General features: G+C 59.9%; 1 protein-coding gene across 11 annotated transcripts in view; it reads left to right on the top strand.

Moving 5' to 3' along the window:
• ABLIM2 (actin binding LIM protein family member 2) overlaps nucleotides 1-18,098 on the top strand; it is a 168,470-nt gene that overhangs the window by 17,388 nt on the left and 132,984 nt on the right. For 10 of the 11 annotated variants that reach the window (XM_018049786.1, XM_018049788.1, XM_018049785.1 and 7 more), the window contains exon 1: nucleotides 12,544-12,765. The exons of the other annotated variant lie outside the window; for it this stretch is intronic. In XM_018049786.1, the coding sequence (XP_017905275.1) occupies nucleotides 12,741-12,765 (25 nt within the window). In that variant the 5' untranslated portion in view covers nucleotides 12,544-12,740. Of the gene's footprint in view, nucleotides 1-12,543; nucleotides 12,766-18,098 lie in introns of those variants that run through there. 11 annotated transcript variants of the gene reach the window in all.

Genomic DNA, 18,098 nt, shown 5'->3' with positions numbered 1-18,098 from the left:
TTGGCGCCACCTGGTAAGTCCCAAATAGGGGGACGTGACCTGTTTTAGGGGTCTTGCTCTCATTAAGTTTCTTGGAGTCTGTTTTATTATCATTAATTGTGCAATGAATCAGACGTTCATTTTTGTAAGAATGGGATTGAAGAGGGAGCAGTCTGTGACGCGGCCCCCCCCACCCCGCCACCCCGGCCCCACGGCTGGCTCTTCCCTCTGAAGCCTCGGGCCACGTCCTGCACACCTCTCCTGACGCCCCCCAGGAAGTGCCCCCGAATAGGACATGCTCTCCTACAGTCGCTTCTCAGCGGCTGCCTGTGACTCTATGGGTTTTCTCTGGTTTGGCCACGTTCTTTATCCAGCACTAAGTACAGCGTTTTCTGCATTAACGTGTCTCATATTGTGGTAAAAGACACGTAATCTAAAGCACGTCACGTTAGCTGTTTTTGCTCGCGCCGTTAGAGGGGCTAAGTCCATTCACGTTGCTGTGAGACCTTTACCACCATCCGTCTCCGGACCTTTTCCATCTTTCTCAGCTAACGGTCCCCACGAAGCAACTCCTCGTCGCCTGCCCTCCGCCCCTCCCGTCCCCTTGCCCTTGGCACCCGCATTTCTGCTTTCTGCCCCTGTGGATCTGGCAGCTGCTGGGACCTCGCAGAAATGCAGGTGAGCCTCAGAGCTTGTCCTTCTGTGACTGGCTTGTCCCCCTGAGCATAGCGTCCTCCAGGTTCCTCATGTGGCAGCGGGTGTCGGAATGCCCTGCCCTTTTTGTTAACCGGACCCTATTCCACTGTGTGGATGGACCGCTCTGTTCATCCTTCCATCCTTCCTGGAGACCTGGCTGCTTCCGCCTCCTGACTGTTGGCAGCGATGCTGCTGTGAACACAGGTGAGCCGCATCCACTCAGGTCCCTGCTTTCCTTTCCTTGGGGCGCGTCCCAGAGCGGCATTGCTGGCTGAGAGGTACCTCTCCTTCATTTCTTGAGGTGCCATCTTGCCATTTTCCCGGTGGCCATGTGACTTTGCCATCGTCAAGGGGTGTTTGTCTCCCCCTTGGGGGTCTCATCGGGGGCCCTCTGGGTCCACCTTGCACAGACCCGACTGCTCGTCTTGGCAGAAGAGCCTGCCCTCACCTCCCTGCACGCTGTCTGGCAGCCAGGCTGAGACCTTGGAGGTTTCCCCACGTGGGCTGCCCCATGTCCACACCGTCTTTACCCAGGCTGGCCCCCTTCTGGGGAGCCTTCCTTCCCTGCCTCTTCCCCCAGCCCGCCAGAGCAGCAGGCGTCCTGCAGGCCCCTTCATTCTGTCCTGCTCCTGGTCTCGTCCCCACTGATGCAGGTGCTGTCCGGGTGAGTCTGAGCCCTTTCTACCTGCCTCCCTCCTGTCCCCCGGCTCAGAATCCTGGGAGCCCATGGGTACCTGTGCAGACCAGGGGTCCCAAACCCTCTGGAGCCTAAATGCCTGAGTGTCAGGGTAGGGGACCCCAAGCCACAGCTCCCAGGACCCAGGAAGCATCCCTGTCCAGCAGGGCAGCCTCACCTCCCTGGAGCCTGAGCGGGAACCCGGCCTTGCTGAGGAAAGCTGCAGCTGGACCCAAGGCCACAGCGCAGGACACCGCCCGGTTAGCAAGGGATAAATTTAGCCACGCTGATGGAAAAGCGTCCTGCGTCTTCCTTCCTCTGCTTCCCTTAGTCCCGAGGACATGATTCACAGGGGCATGGCTGTACCTCCCCGCAGCCCACCCCGTGGTCTAGAGGTGCAGAGATGCTGGTCTAGAGGGTGAGTGACCCCAGGCCACAAGGCAGACCCGGTGGGCTCAGTGGGTGAGAGACCCCTGACCCGCAAGGCAGACCCGGTGGGCTTAGTGGGTTAGAGACCCCAGTCCACAAAGCAGACCCGGTGGGCTCAGTGGGTGAGGGACCCCTGACCCACAAAGCGGACCTGGTGGGCTCAGTGGGTGAGGGACCCCTGACCCACAAAGCGGACCTGGTGGGCTCAGTGGGTGAGGGACCCCTGACCCACAAGGCAGACCCGGTGGACTCAGTGGGTTAGAGACCCCAGTCCACAAAGCAGACCCGGTGGGCTCAGTGGGTGAGGGACCCCTGACCCACAAGGCAGACCCGGTGGACTCAGTGGGTTAGAGACCCCAGTCCACAAAGCAGACCCGGTGGGCTCAGTGGTGAGAGACCCCAGTCCACAAAGCAGACCCGGTGGGCTCAGTGGGTGAGGGACCCCTGACCCACAAAGCGGACCTGGTGGGCTCAGTGGGTGAGGGACCCCTGACCCACAAAGCGGACCCGGTGGGCTCAGTGGGTGAGGGACCCCAGCCCACAAAGCAGAGCTGGTGGGGTCAGTGGGTAAAGCCCCCTCCTCCCCTGTCTCAGCCGGAGCTCCACCCCTCCAGCACCCCACTGCTATGAAGTTTCGCTGCCCTAGGCGCCGGGCAAATTAGGTTGGGGTAAAGTAAACACAACGTAACGCTCGCCCTCCTGAGCGTCGTGAAGTGTGAGCTCTGTGGTATCTGATGCAGGTGCTTGTGTGGCCATCACCGCCAGCACCTCCTGACCGCTTTTCCGCTTGTGAAACTGAAACTCTGACCCCACGACACACCAGCCCCCCACCCCCCAGCCCCGCTCCTCTCGAGCACCACTCTGCTTTCTGCCTCCAGGATTCCATCTGCTCCAGGCGCCCCAAGTCATTGGGGCCCTGTGATATCTGTGCTTCTGTGACTGGCCTGTCTCGCTGAGCAGAGCGTCCTCAGGGCTCATCCATGTGGTAGCCTGTGTCAGCTTCCTCCTCTTGAAGCTGAATAATATTCCATCGCATGAAGAGCCCACAGTTTGTCCTTCCATGTGACTGTGGACGCCGGGGTGGCTTGCCCCTTCGGCTGTTGTGAGTGATGCTGTTATGATAACGGGTGTATAAATACACGCTTTGGGGTTTTACAGCTGCAGCTCTGGGGCAGGTGGCCCTGTGGTCCTACCCCAAGCAGGCCAGGGCAGGGTCCTGGACATGTGGGGCTACACTGGTCCCTCCCCACTGTCCAGTGAAGTGTGCACTCCTCCTGTCCCCGGTGTAGATGGGGAGACTGAGGCCAGCCGGGTGAAAGGACTTCCCACCATGCCAGCATCTGGGCACGGTGCCAGGGCGCTGGGTGGGGGGTGGGTTTCCACATTCAGAACCCACACCCTCACCTTCTCCGTGGAGCATCTGGTCGCCCATGTGCCTTTGTCCGTTCTCTCAGCTACTGATTCATTTATCAGACACTGAGAGGGTCCACTCACCTCCCTGTCCTGGGCTGGGCCATGCAAGATGCAGCTAGGATATACGTCCCGCCCTTAGGAGCTCACAGGATGGAGACTGAATCACTCAGAGGCAAAGAACCGGTGATGGACTACCCACGCCTGCCACAGATGCCGGCCATGGGGGTGTGTGTGTGTGCAAGCCACACACTTGCCGACTCTGGCTACAGGTGAGCGCCGGAGGGCGGAGGGGTCCCTGAGCCCAGAGCCAGGTGTTGTGAGCCCCAGGTTTGTCTCTGTCACTGCAGTATTTTTCCAGGATCCATGAGGGTAAAGTTAGCCAGTCATGGTCTATCCTGTTCCTGGGGGGATTCTGCCTTCTTCATCAGTTTCTCTCCCAGATCTATCTTTTGAAAAGTTTTAAGCATATGCTGGGAGAAATATCAATAACCTCAGATATGCAGATGACACCACCCTTATGGCAGAAAGTGAAGAGGAACTAAAAAGCCTCTTGATGAAAGTGAAAGAGAGTGAAAAGTTGGCTTAAAGGTCAACATTCAGAAAACGAAGATCATGGCATCCAGTCCCATCACTTCATGGGAAATAGATGGGGAAACAGTGGAAACAGTGTCAGACTTCATTATTTTGGGCTCCAAAACCACTGCAGATGGTGATTGCAACCATGAAATTAAAAGACGCTTACTCCTTGGAAGAAAAGTTATGACCAACCTAGATAGCATATTCAAAAGCAGAGACATTACTTTGCCGACTAAGGTCCGTCTAGTCAAGGCTATGGTTTTTCTAGTGGTCATGTATGGATGTGAGAGTTGGACTGTGAAGAAGGCTGGGCGCCGAAGAATTGATGCTTTTGAAGTGTGGTGTTGGAGAAGACTCTTGAGAGCCCCTTGGACTGCAAGGAGATCCAACCAGTCCATTCTAAAGGAGATGAGCCCTGGGATTTCTTTGGAAGGAATGATCCTAAAGCTGAAACTCCAGTACTTTGGCCACCTCATGCGAAGAGTTGACTTATTGGAAAAGACTTTGATGCTGGGAGGCATTGGGGGCAGGAGGAGAAGGGGATGACAGAGGATGAGATGGCTGGATGGCATCACGGACTCGATGGACGTGAGTCTGAGTGAATTCCTGGAGTTGGTGATGGACAGGGAGGCCTGGCGTGCTGCGATTCATGGGGTCACAAAGAGTTGGACACGACTGAACTGAACTGAAGCATATGAAGAAGTTGTTGGTCGGGGCAGGGGCCGGGGGTGGAGGGGGGACTCCGTGCAATGAATCCCTTGTGATACCTTTGCATCTGGATGCATCGACTATGAACATTTTGCTACATTTCGCTCTATCCATCTCTCTGTCTCTCTCTTCCGAACCATTTGAAAGTTAGTTGCATTATAACAAGCAGGCCTTAGCACATGTCTGTACCCAAATATCCGCCCCAGAAAATCCCCGTTTCCTGTCCACCCCCCCCCCACCCCGCCGACAGGGCCCCTTTGCAGATGTTTGCCTACCATCTCTCCTCCAGAGGTCAGGCTGGGGTCGACACCACAGCCGCTCACAGGCCTCTGTCTGTGGTCGCCTTTATTCTGGGATGTTCTTCCCACTTGTTTTCTTTCGTTTTTCTTTCATGCCACCAACCCTTAGAGAGTCCAGACCCGTCTCCCTGTGGGTCGCCCCCTGCCCGATCTGCGTGGGTCTCTGTTCCTTGGTGATGGGAGTCAGGCTGAGCGTTTCTGGCGAGAGGCTGCTGTGCGGCTGCTCCCCGCACAGGAGCACGCAGGGCCGTTGGTCCCGCGTGCTTTCAGGATTTTAGCACAGCCCGAGCGCATCCAGTCGGGGTGAGAACTGCACACGTGGCTTTGCACCTGTGCGCGGATAAACCTGTGAGTGGAAGTTATACGTCTACCCAGAAGCGGAATGGTAAATGGGAATGTCGTCTGTCTGCCAAACCACTGTCCCCGGAGGCGGTCCAGGTCACATCTTTGCCCAAAGGACATGCGAGTCCCTTGTCCCCGTCCCCTCCTGGCCCAGCACGGGGCACTGTCTGTCTGCTCAGATTCGCCAGCGGATGGGGAGAGGGCCCCCCTGCTTTCCCCTGCCCCCGGGCGCCGAGGGCGTTGCTCTGGCGTCGGGCCATTTGCGTCTCGGTGAGCCTGCTGCTCCCTCCTTCGCTGGTTCTCTGGGTTCTCTGCGGGGCTGCTTGTCTGTCTGTGTTGCCCCAGCAGGGGGATGGGCGTGTGCCCTGAGCTCTATCCGACTGGGATGAGGAATCGCTCTCCTTCTGAGATCGGGTGGTGGGGCCCAGGAGCGGGGGTGTGTGTGTGTTGGGGATAGGGGGCAGGGCAGGGGCGCGGGGGGCTGCGTCTAGGTGTGTTGCTGGGCAGGGAAGGCTGCGTGGGCCGAGGAGGGGCGTCTCTGAGTGGGGAGGCAGAGACGAGATCACCTCCGATCGTCCTCACCGGCAATTTCCTTGCTTGCCAGGCTCGAGGGGTCGCTGAGACCCTCTCCCCATCCCGTCCTGCAGGGCCTCCTTTGGGCCTCTGGGCAGCATCTTCCTTATCTCAGACGCCTTCCCACTTGCTTACTCCTCCGCTGGACCCATCCACCTGCTCTTAAGTTTTCTCTTGGCCTTTGAAGTCAGCTTTAGCATCCTCTCCTCCTTCGAGAGAGGTCCCCTGATCCCCAAACCCTGCGGCAGCCACTGGCTCTGCGCCTGCGTTTCCCCCCCGTTACACGCTGATCGCAGGATGAGCCTGCGCATTCGTTTGCTTCCCTGACTGTGTTCGTCACCCTGCCAGCCTGCTAGCTCCTGGTGGGGGCTTCCGAGCTGACAGCCAACCCGCCTTCACCGACAGAACACCCTGCTCAGGGCATCCGCTCCCCTGTGATGCAGACCAGACAGCGTCTGACTCGCTCAACCCTTGGGCGTCCGGGCTTGTCCCACTGCAGCCACCTCCTAGCTGGTACCTTGGGGGTCCCTGCTCTCTGTTGCCTTTGGGGACCTTGGACTTGCTGTCTCAGGGGCATCCATGTCATAGACAGTGGTGCGGATGCTGTGGGGGGTGGCGGGCCGAGGTGTGGCCCCTTTTGAGCTCTGCTCCCCAGATGTGGATGCGGGCGAGAAGAGTGGACTGTAAGGACGTGGTCCAGCCAGGCTGGCGTCTGGGACGCAGAGTTCGATCTTGGTCTGGGAGGCCTCCTGAGCCCCCCGCCCCAGAGATGATGCTCTGTGCTGGGGACCCGGAGGTCGGCCTGGCAGGGAGGAGAGATGGGGCAGAGTCTCAAGCAGGTGAGAAAGCGGGTGGCTGGGAGGAACCTAGAGAAGGGGCAGCCCGAGGAAGGATGGAGAAAGCCTAAGGGCAATGCCGACGTGTGGCATGCGCTGCTCCGAGACCACAGACAGTGTTGGTGACGACAGGCAGGTCTGTGTTCTGGGTTGAGTTGTGTCCCCGAAGAGCGGTGCTGAAGTCCCGACTCTGGTCCCTGTGAATGTGACCTTATTTGGAAATAGGGTTGTTGCAGATGTAGCTAGCTGAGATGAGGTCACGTGGAGTAGGGCATCCTGACGAAACGAGGAAGAGAGACACGGACGTGGAGACACGGGAGGAGGGCCCCGGGACCGCAGAGGCAGAGGCCGAAGGGCTGCCGCTCCGCGCCAAGCATCGCCCGCGACCCGTGTCAGGAGCAGCGAGGAAGGGCTCTCCCCTGGGGGTTCCCGAGGGACTACGGCCCTGCTGACACCCTGATTCAGGACTTCCGGCCCCCAGACCGTGAGAGAATAGAGTTCTGATATTTAAGCCACTCAGTGTGTGGCCGTTTGTTCCAGCCAAACTCACACAGTTAGGAATTGGGACCGAGAGATGCCGCTCACCAAGTGCCCATCACGTGCCACGTGAGGCGCCCGGCACTTTCACGTGTATCATCTCGTTCAGTCTTTCTGCAGCCCGATGGGCAGACACCCGCATTATACAGACGGGAGACTGAGGCCCAGAGAGGTGAAGCCGATGGGCCCAGGTCACACAGTGGCCGAGAGATGGAGCCGGCTGCAGACACGGGCTGCCCGAGTTGCACAAGGGCAGTCAGCTGGGCGGGGGTGTTGGTGTATGATGCGTGGCCCTGTTGGAGGGCGGGGAGGGGGCGAGGGAGGGTGGCCGCGGTGAGGCATTCTCTTTTCCAACCGTGAGGCTCCCGGAGGACTTCCAGGTGGAGGTGTCCAGCACTCCGATAGCTCTGGGGGCTGAGTGCTCAGGAGGGGCCCGGCTGGAGGGCCTGGACGATGTCTCAGAGCCCTTTGGAAATCCATTTTTATGCCCCTGAGAAGGCACCAGCGTTTTCATTGCCTTAAACTCACCTGGAAAACCAGTACCCATAGTTTTCAAGCCCTTGATTTCGTTTGTTTCTCGTCTTTTTAAGCAGCATTCGGCAATGAAGGTGGGAGTGGGCATGACTCGGGGAGGCTCAGGGATGGTTGGACGCAGAGTGGGGCTGGTAAGGGTGAAGAATTATTCTGGAATGTGGAACGGGAGTGTGCAGGGAGGAGGCCAGTCAGGGGCTCGGGGACGCAAGTGGGGCCACCAAAGCCACCTGGCCACCTTCCCCCTTGCCTTTCTGGCTGGAGCCAGCCTGCTGGGGCCGCAGATGGAGGGCTGTGCACGGGGCAGGGTGGCCTGGGTCACGCCCTCACATGTGGCGGTCCTTCCAGGCTCCTGCAGTCCCGCCCACCCTCTGAGGCCAGGAAGAGCGTGTTTCTCTCTTTTCTTTAAATCACTGTCATTTTTGCCTGATCGCCCCACTCTGGCAGGGGTACAGGCATAGAAGTCAGAATAGAACTTTCTCCACTGCAGATGGCGACCCATTTGTGGGTGTGAAATCAGTTTAGTGGGTCACAGCAGCCTTTGTTACGTAAGAGGTTGAATTGAATAGAAAAAGAGCAGACCCAGTCTAGAAAAAGAAAGGAAAATAGCAGAGCACATCCCAAGTAATAGGGCGAAGCATTGTTGGGTGGAAAAAAAAATCTGTTATGTATTCAGATATCGTATAAATGATTGCCGCGTGTGGCAGGCTGAAAAACGCTCCCCCACCCCCAATATTTCATGTCCTCATCTTAGGACCTGTGAGTATTTGAAAAAAACGGGGGTTTTGCAGATGGGATTAAGGTAAGGCTGCTGCACTGGGGAGATCATCCTGGATTATCTGTGTGAGTCCTAAATGCATCACAGTGATTCTCAGAGGGGCAGAGGGAGGCTACAGACAGACTCACAGAGGAGAAGGGGCCGGGAGCAGCAGGGCGGGCGGAGATGAGGTGATGCCACCGTGAGCCAAGGATGCCCGCTGCCACTAGGAGCTGGAAGAGGCGGGAAGGATCCTCCCCTCGGGCCCCGAGGGAGCCCTGCCCAGCAGACACCTGCATTCCAACCCTGTGGTACCGAGTTTGGACTTCCAGCTTCCAGGACTGTTGTTTCACCCATTCGTGCAGGTCTCAAGAAGCTAGTATGCTGTGGGACGAACAACCCCGAAGCTCAGAGGCTAAGTCAATTGGTTATCCTGGCTTGGGGCCTGCGGGCTGGCCAGAGCTCAGCTGACCAGTCCGGGCTCCCAGGGGTCTGGCCCTGTCCCCTCTCCATCTTCCTCCTGGGACCATCGGGCTGGCCTAGGGGATGTGCTCTGTGCAGGAAGGGCAGAGGGAGGTGTGTGACGCCTGAACCCACAGGCGGTCACTTCCTCTTGTGTGCGTGCGGCGACCAAGCCAGGCGCGGGAGCAGACACCAAGCCACGGGGCCGGAAGAGCTCTCTCCCCCCGACTGGGGACCCTGGTGAGGGGGTGGGAGCAAGGGGGCCCGGGCCCGGCCCATCTGCAGTGTGCGCGTGGGGCCGCTGCCGGGTGGGCGCGTCTCTGTGCGCTGACGCTAGAACCATGTGGAAACTGCCCGCCGGCAGCACAGAGCCCGGTGCCAAGTGCCCTGGACGCAGCCGTTCGTGGGTTTTCAGGGCGCAGCTCTGCCTCTCTGTAACCCTCCCTGAGAATCAGTCTGGAAGGTTCCGGGTGGGGAAGGGACAACGTCCCACCTCACCCCTCACCCTGCATCCTTAGAGGGATAGATGGGGGCTCATCCTGCGGGGTCTGGGGCAGGGGAGAAGGGACTGCTCCCCTACAGCCCCAGCTGGTCGCCATCCCGGGGGAGATGTGCACATCCACCGTTAGCCTAGGCTCACATCCACCGTTAGCTTAGGCTCACATCCACCGTTAGCTTAGGGTCCTGGTCCTCCGCCTTGAGCGCGCACGGGGACTTTGGAGAGACCGCGGGGCAGGAATCTCCCACGATGAGGCTGGGCGGCCACAGCCCGTCCTCCCCGTGGGTGCTGCCTCGTGTTGCCCCTCCTGCCCCCTCCCCCCAGAACAGACGCGGAAGAGGGGCAGGGCCCAGGCACCGCCCCCGCCACCCCTGGTCCTGGGAAACCGCGTGAGCCCATGGGAGAGGAGGCCGTGGGTCCCTGGAGCCCTGGAACCTCTGTGGGCAGGGTAGGTGTTCCCACAAGCCAAGGGCAGTCTCCCACGGGCAGGGCCCAGGCACCGCCCCCTGCCACCCCTGGTCCTGGGACACCACGTGAACCCATGGGAGAGGAGGCCATGGGTCCCCGGAGCCCTGGAACCTCTGTGGGGCGGGGTAGTGTTCCCACAAGCCAAGGGCAGTCTCCCACGGCCCTGGCAGCCACTGCAGTCGGTGGGTCATGGCCTGGGGTTGGGGGTGGTGTGCTGGCCTCCATGGGGGCCCTGGTGCAGGCCGGGCAGGGTGGGCGGGGAAGGTGCCCGAAGCTGAGGGTCAGTCAGGCAGATACCTGGAGAGGCATGGAGCCCAGGGAAGACCTAGCGTGGTCAGCAAACACCAGCAGGCCAGCTGAACCAGGCCAGGGGCGGATTTCTGCCCCAGGGGCCAAGGAGCCCCCAGCCTACAGTTCCCATCTCCTGGGAGGTCCTTCTGGCAGTATTGTGGCCGCTCATGCCATGCACAGAGGTCTTGCTCCCCCCAGCCCAAATGGACAGGAGGCATCAGGCCCGGGGGGATGACCCTGGTGAGGGAGCCACCAGCCCTGGGGAGGTGAGGCCAGAAGGCAAGACAGCTGGCTTCTGCTGGGCGCTCTCCCCAGGAAGCAGCGGGCTTGGGGTTCATGTCCAAGCCATCTTCGCTGGGATGCATGGGAGAGGGAGGCGGTCCTTCCGAGGGGCCCTTGAGCCACGCTGAGTCTGGGCCGGAGCGGTGCCTGCCCTGTGGGTGGACGGTACCCGCGGCGGCTCCTACGATGATTCTCTTTCGAGTGCCTGGGCAGACCCCAGCCTCCCTCGTTCTCAGGGTGAGACCAACCCAGGGTTTTTGATGGAAGGTCTGTTGCCCCGGCCCCTGCCCGCCTTCCCATCCCAGCAGAGCCTCACGTAGCCTAGGGCACCGTCCTGCCGGGAACATCAGCTCGCTGTCTTCCCTCCCCAGCCTCCGTCCCGGAGTTGAGCAGCTCACCACCCCTTGGGCTCTGAGTCTCCCTGGGTTTTCTCCACTGGGGCATCCCCTTAAGCCCTGCCGGGAGTGCCCACTGCCCCCTGTGATACCCCGGGTCAGGAACCAGTCGCCATATTGCCCCTCTTCTCCCGTCTGACTCTCAGACTCAGAGCCTGCGAGTCTCTCTTGTTCACGAGAGCTGCCCCAGCTCCCGTCTCTGCCTCGGTGTCCTCATGGGGGAAGCAAGGATGTGACGGTCCCTGCGGCGCGAGGCTGGCTGGGGGCTCAGCGGGGGCTGCTGTCTTTGTCGCCGTCGCCAACACGGTGGTCATTTCGGCCCCGAACTGGGCATAGACTGCAAGGCATAGAAGCTGCAGAATAGATGAGTGGAGAGAAGCTCTCCTCCTCTGTAAGCACGCGGGGCTGTCATTCTCTCCCTGGGACGTGTCATCCGTACCCACTGGTGGGACCCGGGGGCCTGGTGTGATGCTGCCTGCAGCCCTGTGCTTACCACCCACCGTCCACCGGGCGGAGAGGTTCAGACCAGTGCCATTAGTCGTGATAGTGTTAGCCGCTCAGTCATGTCTGACACTTTGCAATTCCACAGACCGTAGCCCGCCAGGCTCCTCTGTCCATGGGATTCTCCAGGCAAGAACACTGGAGTGGGTTGCCATGCCCTCCCCCAGAGGATCTTCCTGACCCAGGGATCGAACCTGGGTCTCCTGCATTGCTGGCGGATTCTGTACCGTGTGAGCCCCCAGGGAAGACCTAGTGTGGTTAGTGAATGTCAGATCAGGCCGGAGGTCCCCGCCAGCGGCCAGCACCCCCTCTGACTCTCCAGAGACGAGCGGATGAGGTGTTTTCTGCTGGGTGCTGGTGGAGGGCTGGTGTGCCCCGCCCCCAGAGCTGCTGCAGCTGAGCACTGGGAAATACGACCCGTGCTCCAGGGCGTGGCCACCGAGCCTCCACGCTGTGGGATCCTGGCCCCCGGCCACTAGGCCATCACGCGCTCAATTAACCAGGATAACGCCTGCAGGGTCTCAGGGGCCACGTGCTCGGGGCCAGGCGGGCCTTCCTGCTTGTGTGGTTCATGGCTCACAGGGCGTTTCTGCCCCTGAGAGCTCAACGCCAAGTGTCGCAGAGAGACACCCAGGCGCACAGGGGCACCAGGGGACCAGGCAGTCAGCGTCTCTCACGCTGCCTGTATGCCTAGGGGCCCCCCGAGTGTCCCAAGCCTGAGTCTCCTCCCCTCTGGCACACGGGGGCTGCGAGTGGGTTAAGTAGGTCGCCCCGACATTCATGTCCCCCCGGAACCTTCGCGTGCGACCTTATTTGGAATAGGGTCTCTGCAGGGTAATCAGGGTAAGAATGGAGAGGAGGTCCTCCTGGAAGAGAGGGGACCCTAAATCCAGTGACTGGTGTCCTTGTATAAGAGACAGAGAAGGACACGCAGAGACGTACAGAGAAAAGCCAGCCCTGTGAGTTCGGGGGCCGAGATAGCAGTGATGTGGACGTTAGCCCAGGATGCCTGCAGCCCCCAGAAACTGGCGGTGAAGGGAAGCACCCCCCCCACCGCCCCAGAGCCTTTGGGGGTTTCTGGTCTGCAGACTGGGGGAGAGTCAATGTCTACTGCAGAGGCCGCAGCTGTGGGGCTGGGTCCCCAGGACCCGGGCACAGGCTGGGAGGTGCTGGGTGGGGGGGCTTGCGGGCGAGCCATGTGGGGCCACAGACGGACCCAGCTCTCCCGGGACCCTCCCCCACTGCCTTTGCAAAGCCGCTTTCCCGGACACCCAGGAACAGGTGTGTCTCTGGAGTGGGGTGGCAGTCTATTTCAGTGTTTTGGGCAGGGCTCGGCCCGGCCCTCTTCGGGCATGAGGGCGGCAGCTGCCTCGTGACCCTCTGGCGTGTCCCCTGAGGGCCATGCTGGCCACAGAGGCTCCAGCCCTCGGCCAGCTGCCGCCCGCCTGTGGCCTCACGGGTGCCGGCTAGGGTCGCGGAGATCACAGTCCATGGGGATGCCCGGAGGAGGGACAGGTAAGGCCCACGGTGCCCTTACCGCTCTGACCATCGGCCCAGGAGGAAGGCTTCTGTTCTGACCAGAAGCCTCCATCCAGTCCCCCCAGGAAGCCCGGGGTCCAACCCGAGGGGAGGCAGCGTGAGCTCTGCCATGTATGAAGGCAGATGCGGCTGGAGCTGACGCATGCCCGCTCCGTGCCCGGCCTTGGCGACTCTCCTCTGGACTCTTGATGTGACCCATTTTACAGATGAGGAAGCTGAGGCTCAGGGAAGGGGAGGGTTTGGGCAGGTTCATCGCTGCGGGCGTTGCTGTCGGGCCCCTACTCTGGGTTGAGCCTCTGTGCCTCCCCGCCCCTGCCCTTTGCTTCTTTCCTAGAGATTCTCAGTCTTCAACCAAGGGTGACTTTGCTCCCGGGGGAGGGTGGGGGGCGTTTGGCCCTGCCTGGAGCCACTTCTGATGGTCTCAGCTTGGCTGAGGAGGGGGTGCCACAGGCCCCTGGGGTGGGTGTTGAGACCAGAGATGCCGCTCACCACGCCGTGGCACACGGGGTGGGCCCACAGAAGCGTGATCCAGCCCAGAGTGTCGGCTGGGCCTGAGGCCGGGAAACCGGCCTTAAGAGATATCGTCATGACTTCGGTCCTTCTGCTGTTGATGTGGAGAGCAGGGCCCATCAAGGTAGAAAGAAACGCTAAGGAGCTCCAATCCGTTCCAACCCCACCTCGGACGAGGTGGCGTGTGGCGGGGATGGCAGATGACAGGAAGAAAGCTCCGGGGCAGGGGGAGGGGCTGGAGGAGGAGACGAGGGTGTGTGTGTGTGGGGGGAGGTGCGCAGAGGAGCGAGCCTGGACCCTGGAGCAGAGAGGTGGGGTGCAGCGGGGAGAGCCTCTGAGAGCCGAGGTGTGCGGGGCGGGGGGGGGCTCCGGCCAGTGTCCAGCCTCCATCCTGAAGTGCTCCCAGCTTGGTCCTCGGGGCGCCGCTGGCATGAGGCTCAGTGCCCAGCAGACCCTGCCTTAGCCAGAATCTCTGTCCCAGCTGTGGCGTCTGTCCAGAGGCGGGATCCGGGACCCCTCGTCCACGTGTCCCTGTCAGCATTCTGCAGGCTCAGGGGGGTTTATGCAGGAAGCAGCCCCTGGGGTGCCGGGTGAGCGGCGGCAAAGGTTTGAAGCCGGACCTGCCTCTGGCCTGACCCCACTGTGGGCCTGGATCTGGGCACTGTCTTGCTCCAGGGTGGGGGGGTGCTCCAGACCCCCTCTGTAAAATGGGGGTGTTTACAGTTCTTCCCTCCCATGGTGCTCTGAACCCACGGTGCCCTGAACCCTCCTAGCAGATTCTCCACGTTTGTCCCCCCAAATGTGTAGCTGTGGGTGCCCCTGCCTCCCCGGGCTGGCTGGACACAGCCCCACGTGGAGGTCTCACTCTGGCCTTAGAGCTCCCGCTGGCTGGGGGTCAGATAACATCCCCTGACCTGCCGTGTGTACTGGATTGTTCTGAAAACACCGGCGGATTCCAGGAGCTGAGCCATGTGACGATGTTCAGTTCTCAGATGGAATTTCCATGCCGGCGGCTGGGCGGGTCTCTCCACTCAGCTGAGAACTTGGTGTCCTTCACGCCCTGCTCTCAGCGGACGATGGGCAAAACAATTGTGATATTAAAAACTGCACAAACCCAGTGAGATAAGCCCTGTTGTTCCTGACTCACAGACAAAGAAACGGCATCTTGTGATAAAAGTCCAGGGAGGGAGACATGGCTCTCTTTATGTAAAATTATAAGAAGAGCTAAAAGCTAAAGAAGTAGAACTTTTAGAAGAAAATATTATATCAGGATAAGGATTTTTGATCTTGGGGGTTTCTTAGAAATGACACTAAGTACACAGCAGGAAGACATAGATACGTTGGATTTATTTCTTCAAAATGAAGCAGCCTTACGCTGCAAGGAGCATTAAGAAGCAAATGGGAACACCAGTCACAGAACAGGAGACGGTATCTGCCAATCATGTATCAGAGGATGGGCTTGTGTCTAGAATATGTGTGTGTGTGCATGCTGACTCGCTTCAGTCGTGTCCAACTCTTTGCGGCCCTATGAACTGTCGCCTGCCAGGCGCCTCTGTCCATGGGATTCTCTAGGCAACAGTACTGGAGTGGGTAGCCATGCCCTCCTCCGGGGGTCTTCCCGACCCAGGCATGGAACTCGCATTTCTTACGTCTCCCACACTGGCAGGCAGGTTCTTTACCACTAGCGCCACCTGGGACGCCCGTCTAGAAGATATAAGCTCTTATAACTCAATCAGAAAAGCCAAATTCAAGGAACAGAAGATCTGAATAGACATTTTTCCAAAGAATGTATACAGGTAGTGAACAAGCTCGTGAACAAGGTGTTCAGCATCGGGGCTATCAGGAGATGCAGACCCAAGCCACAGCGAGACACATCTCACGCCCATCAGAGCAAGTGCGCGCTCGGTCGCGTCTGACTCTGCGACCCCGTGGGCTGCAGCCCAACAGGCTCCTCTGTCCAGGGGATTCTCCAGGCAGGAAGACTGGAGTGGGTTGCCATGCCCTCCTCCTCCAGTCCCTGCCGTCTTCCCGACCCAGGGAGTGGACCCGTGTCTCTTGCGTCTCCTGCATTGGCCGATGGACTCTTTACCACGGCGCCACCTGGGAAGCCCACTAGGGTGACCGTGATGAGAAGGGCCAGTGGTGACAGGTGCTGACGAGGACGTGGAGAAGCTGCTGGCGGGAGGGTGAAGTGATGCAGCCACTTAGGGGAGCAGCCCGGCAGTTCCTCGCACGGTTAGACGCAGAGTTACCGTGTGACCAGCAAGAAAGGGGCCGTCCACACGAAAGAGCCTGTGCTGGAGCGCCCAGAGCAGAAGCTGTAACAGCCACAAGGTGGAAACCACCCCGGAGTCTGGTGGTGTGTTCCTGCAGCGGGCAATTATTTGGACAAAAAGAGTTACAACACGCTGACCCCTGCTACAGCGTGGATGAACCTTGAAAGCCTTAACCTGAGCAAAGGAAGCCAGACGCAATGTCCAGAGTAGGCGGATCCGTTACAGAGACGGAAAGGTCATTGGTTGCGGGGGGTGGGGGCGGGGATGGTGATGGGTGAAAGTGAAGTCACTCAGTCGTGTCCGACTCTCTGCGACCCCATGGATTGTGGCCCGCCAGGCTTCTCCATCCATGGGTTTTTTTCAGGCAAGAGTACTGGAGTGGGTTGCCATTTCCTTCTCCAGGAGACCTTCCTGACCCAGGGATCAAACCTGGGTCTCCCTCATTGCAGGCAGAGGCTTTACTTTTCAGAGGGATGGAAATACTCTAAAGTTGATCGTGGTGGTGGGCGCACGTCTATGAACATGCAACCAACCAGACCCCCAGTTCTTACAAGACACACACACAGGACACGCTTCCCCTGCCATCACCCTCCTTGGACCGGCGGGTTAGGTGGAGAACACGCGAAAGGGCAGAAGGTTAAAGGAAGTGGGGAGGGCGGGGAAGCCAGAAGAAACGGAAGACCAGGCTGGTCACACAGAGACGTGGGCTCGAATCCCTCCCCTGCCGATTACAAGCTGTGGGATCTCAGCCAGTTGCTGAGCCTCGGAGCCTCGGTTTCCCCGGCTGCTGTGGGAGGTGATCGTGCGTCTCGAGCCAGTTGGCGTGCAGAGCCCACAGCCAGGCAGAAAGGAGAGTCGTGGGTATTTCTGGGTGGCCGCTGGGGACAGAGCCTGCCCTTGGAAGTCGCAGGCCAGCTGCTGTCCCTGCTACCCTCCCCCAGCCCTGGCCGCCCCTCCAAGGAAAGAGAGGAGATTGGAGCTCCTGCAGGACCACCCAGCGGATACTAGACAACCCATCCCTCCCTGCTCTGTCCACAGACTCCCACCAGGGACCAGGCAGCACCGAAGCCGGTGGGCGGGGTGTCTGACTTGGGTAAGGATCGTCCAGCTCAGATTTTCAGACCCCAGCTGAGACCCCTTCCTTAGCAACACAGATCACTAAGTAGGCTTTTAAGGTCTACCTTTTGTGGAGAAAACGTGAGGGTTGTAGGGCTGGCCTTCCCTGTGGGTCTGGAATCCCATGCACATCCGTGGGCAGAGGGGCAGTGGCCCCGAGGAGCAGGTTGGAGGAATTTTAAATTGAACGTTGCTATGGGTTTTGCATGCTTCAGTCATGGGAAGCTGCTTCGTGACTTGGGGGAGGATGGTCTTTGTCTGCCAGACAGGCATCTGGGGGGCAAGTATGGAGCCATGAGGCCGGGCACTGGAGGAGGGTCAGGCTGGGGTCTTCAGACTCCAGGAAAGGGCTGCTGGCCCTCGGGAGGACACAGAGAGCCTGGACTCCAGGCTCAAGTGAAGGAGGGCCCTTCCACCACAGGAGATGGGGCTGGGCTCCAATGGCAGGTGAAATAGATGCTTTTGATGAATGATGTGAGCTTGCGGCCCTCAGGTTGCTGAGTCCATGAAAATAGCCGAGGACAGGAAGGTTTGCCAAGCTGGAGCACCCCGGGAAGATGCCTCACAGCGAGTTAGGTCCAAGGTGGACCCACCTCCCCCAGAGCTGGTCCCTTCCCTGCCCTCCACCCCTCAGCTGTCTGCTCTCCCCCCGGCCCCTCGCATCGTGCCACAGAGGGGAGAGCAAGACCCAGAGAGACAGGGCTTCTCGTTCCGGCCTGGAAGCTGCTTCCGTCCTTGGAACCTGTGTGTCCATCTCAGAATGGTCAAGAGAGGATGTTCCCTGATGTGCAGAATGAACAGGATGGTTGGACCTTAAGTGATGGGTCGGCAGCAGGCTCTGGACAATGGACAGTGTCCTCCTGGGAGAGGGGTCAGGAGGAGAGGCGGGGGCGGGATGTGGTGACCTCAGGCGCCCGCGCCATCCTTGCTGGGTTCAAAGCCAAGGGCTCTTCTGGACCACTGAGACTCGCTGATGGTGAGCTGAGAGGCAGCTGGGTCCCCGCCAGGCGGGTGGTGTCTCCAGGCCAAGGCTGCTGCCCCATCTCCAGGGACCTGGGCAGGAGAGGGGGCAGCTTCTGACTCTGAGCGGGCCCACATGCACAAGAGGCCTGTCAGCCAGCCCCCCAGCTGGCTGTGCCCCCCGACTCTGCCTGGAGAGTGAGGGTCCCTGGCAGGATTAGCACAGCCCTCACAGACCCTCAGGCTTCCCAGGTGGCCCAGTGGGTAAAGAATCCACCTGCAATGCCGGAGATGCAGACAGATGTGAGTTCGATCCCTGGGTCGGGAAGATCCCCTGGAGGAGGGCATGGCAACCCACTCCAGTATTCTCGCCTGGAGAATCCCGTGGACAGAGGAGCCTGGCGGGCCACAGTCCACGGGGGTCACAGAGTCAGATGTGACTGCAGC

The sequence above is a fragment of the Capra hircus genome, chromosome 6 (assembly GCF_001704415.2).
Source record: "Capra hircus breed San Clemente chromosome 6, ASM170441v1, whole genome shotgun sequence".
Classification (NCBI taxonomy): domain Eukaryota; kingdom Metazoa; phylum Chordata; class Mammalia; order Artiodactyla; family Bovidae; genus Capra; species Capra hircus.
This window is presented reverse-complemented; position numbering and strand designations above follow the sequence as displayed.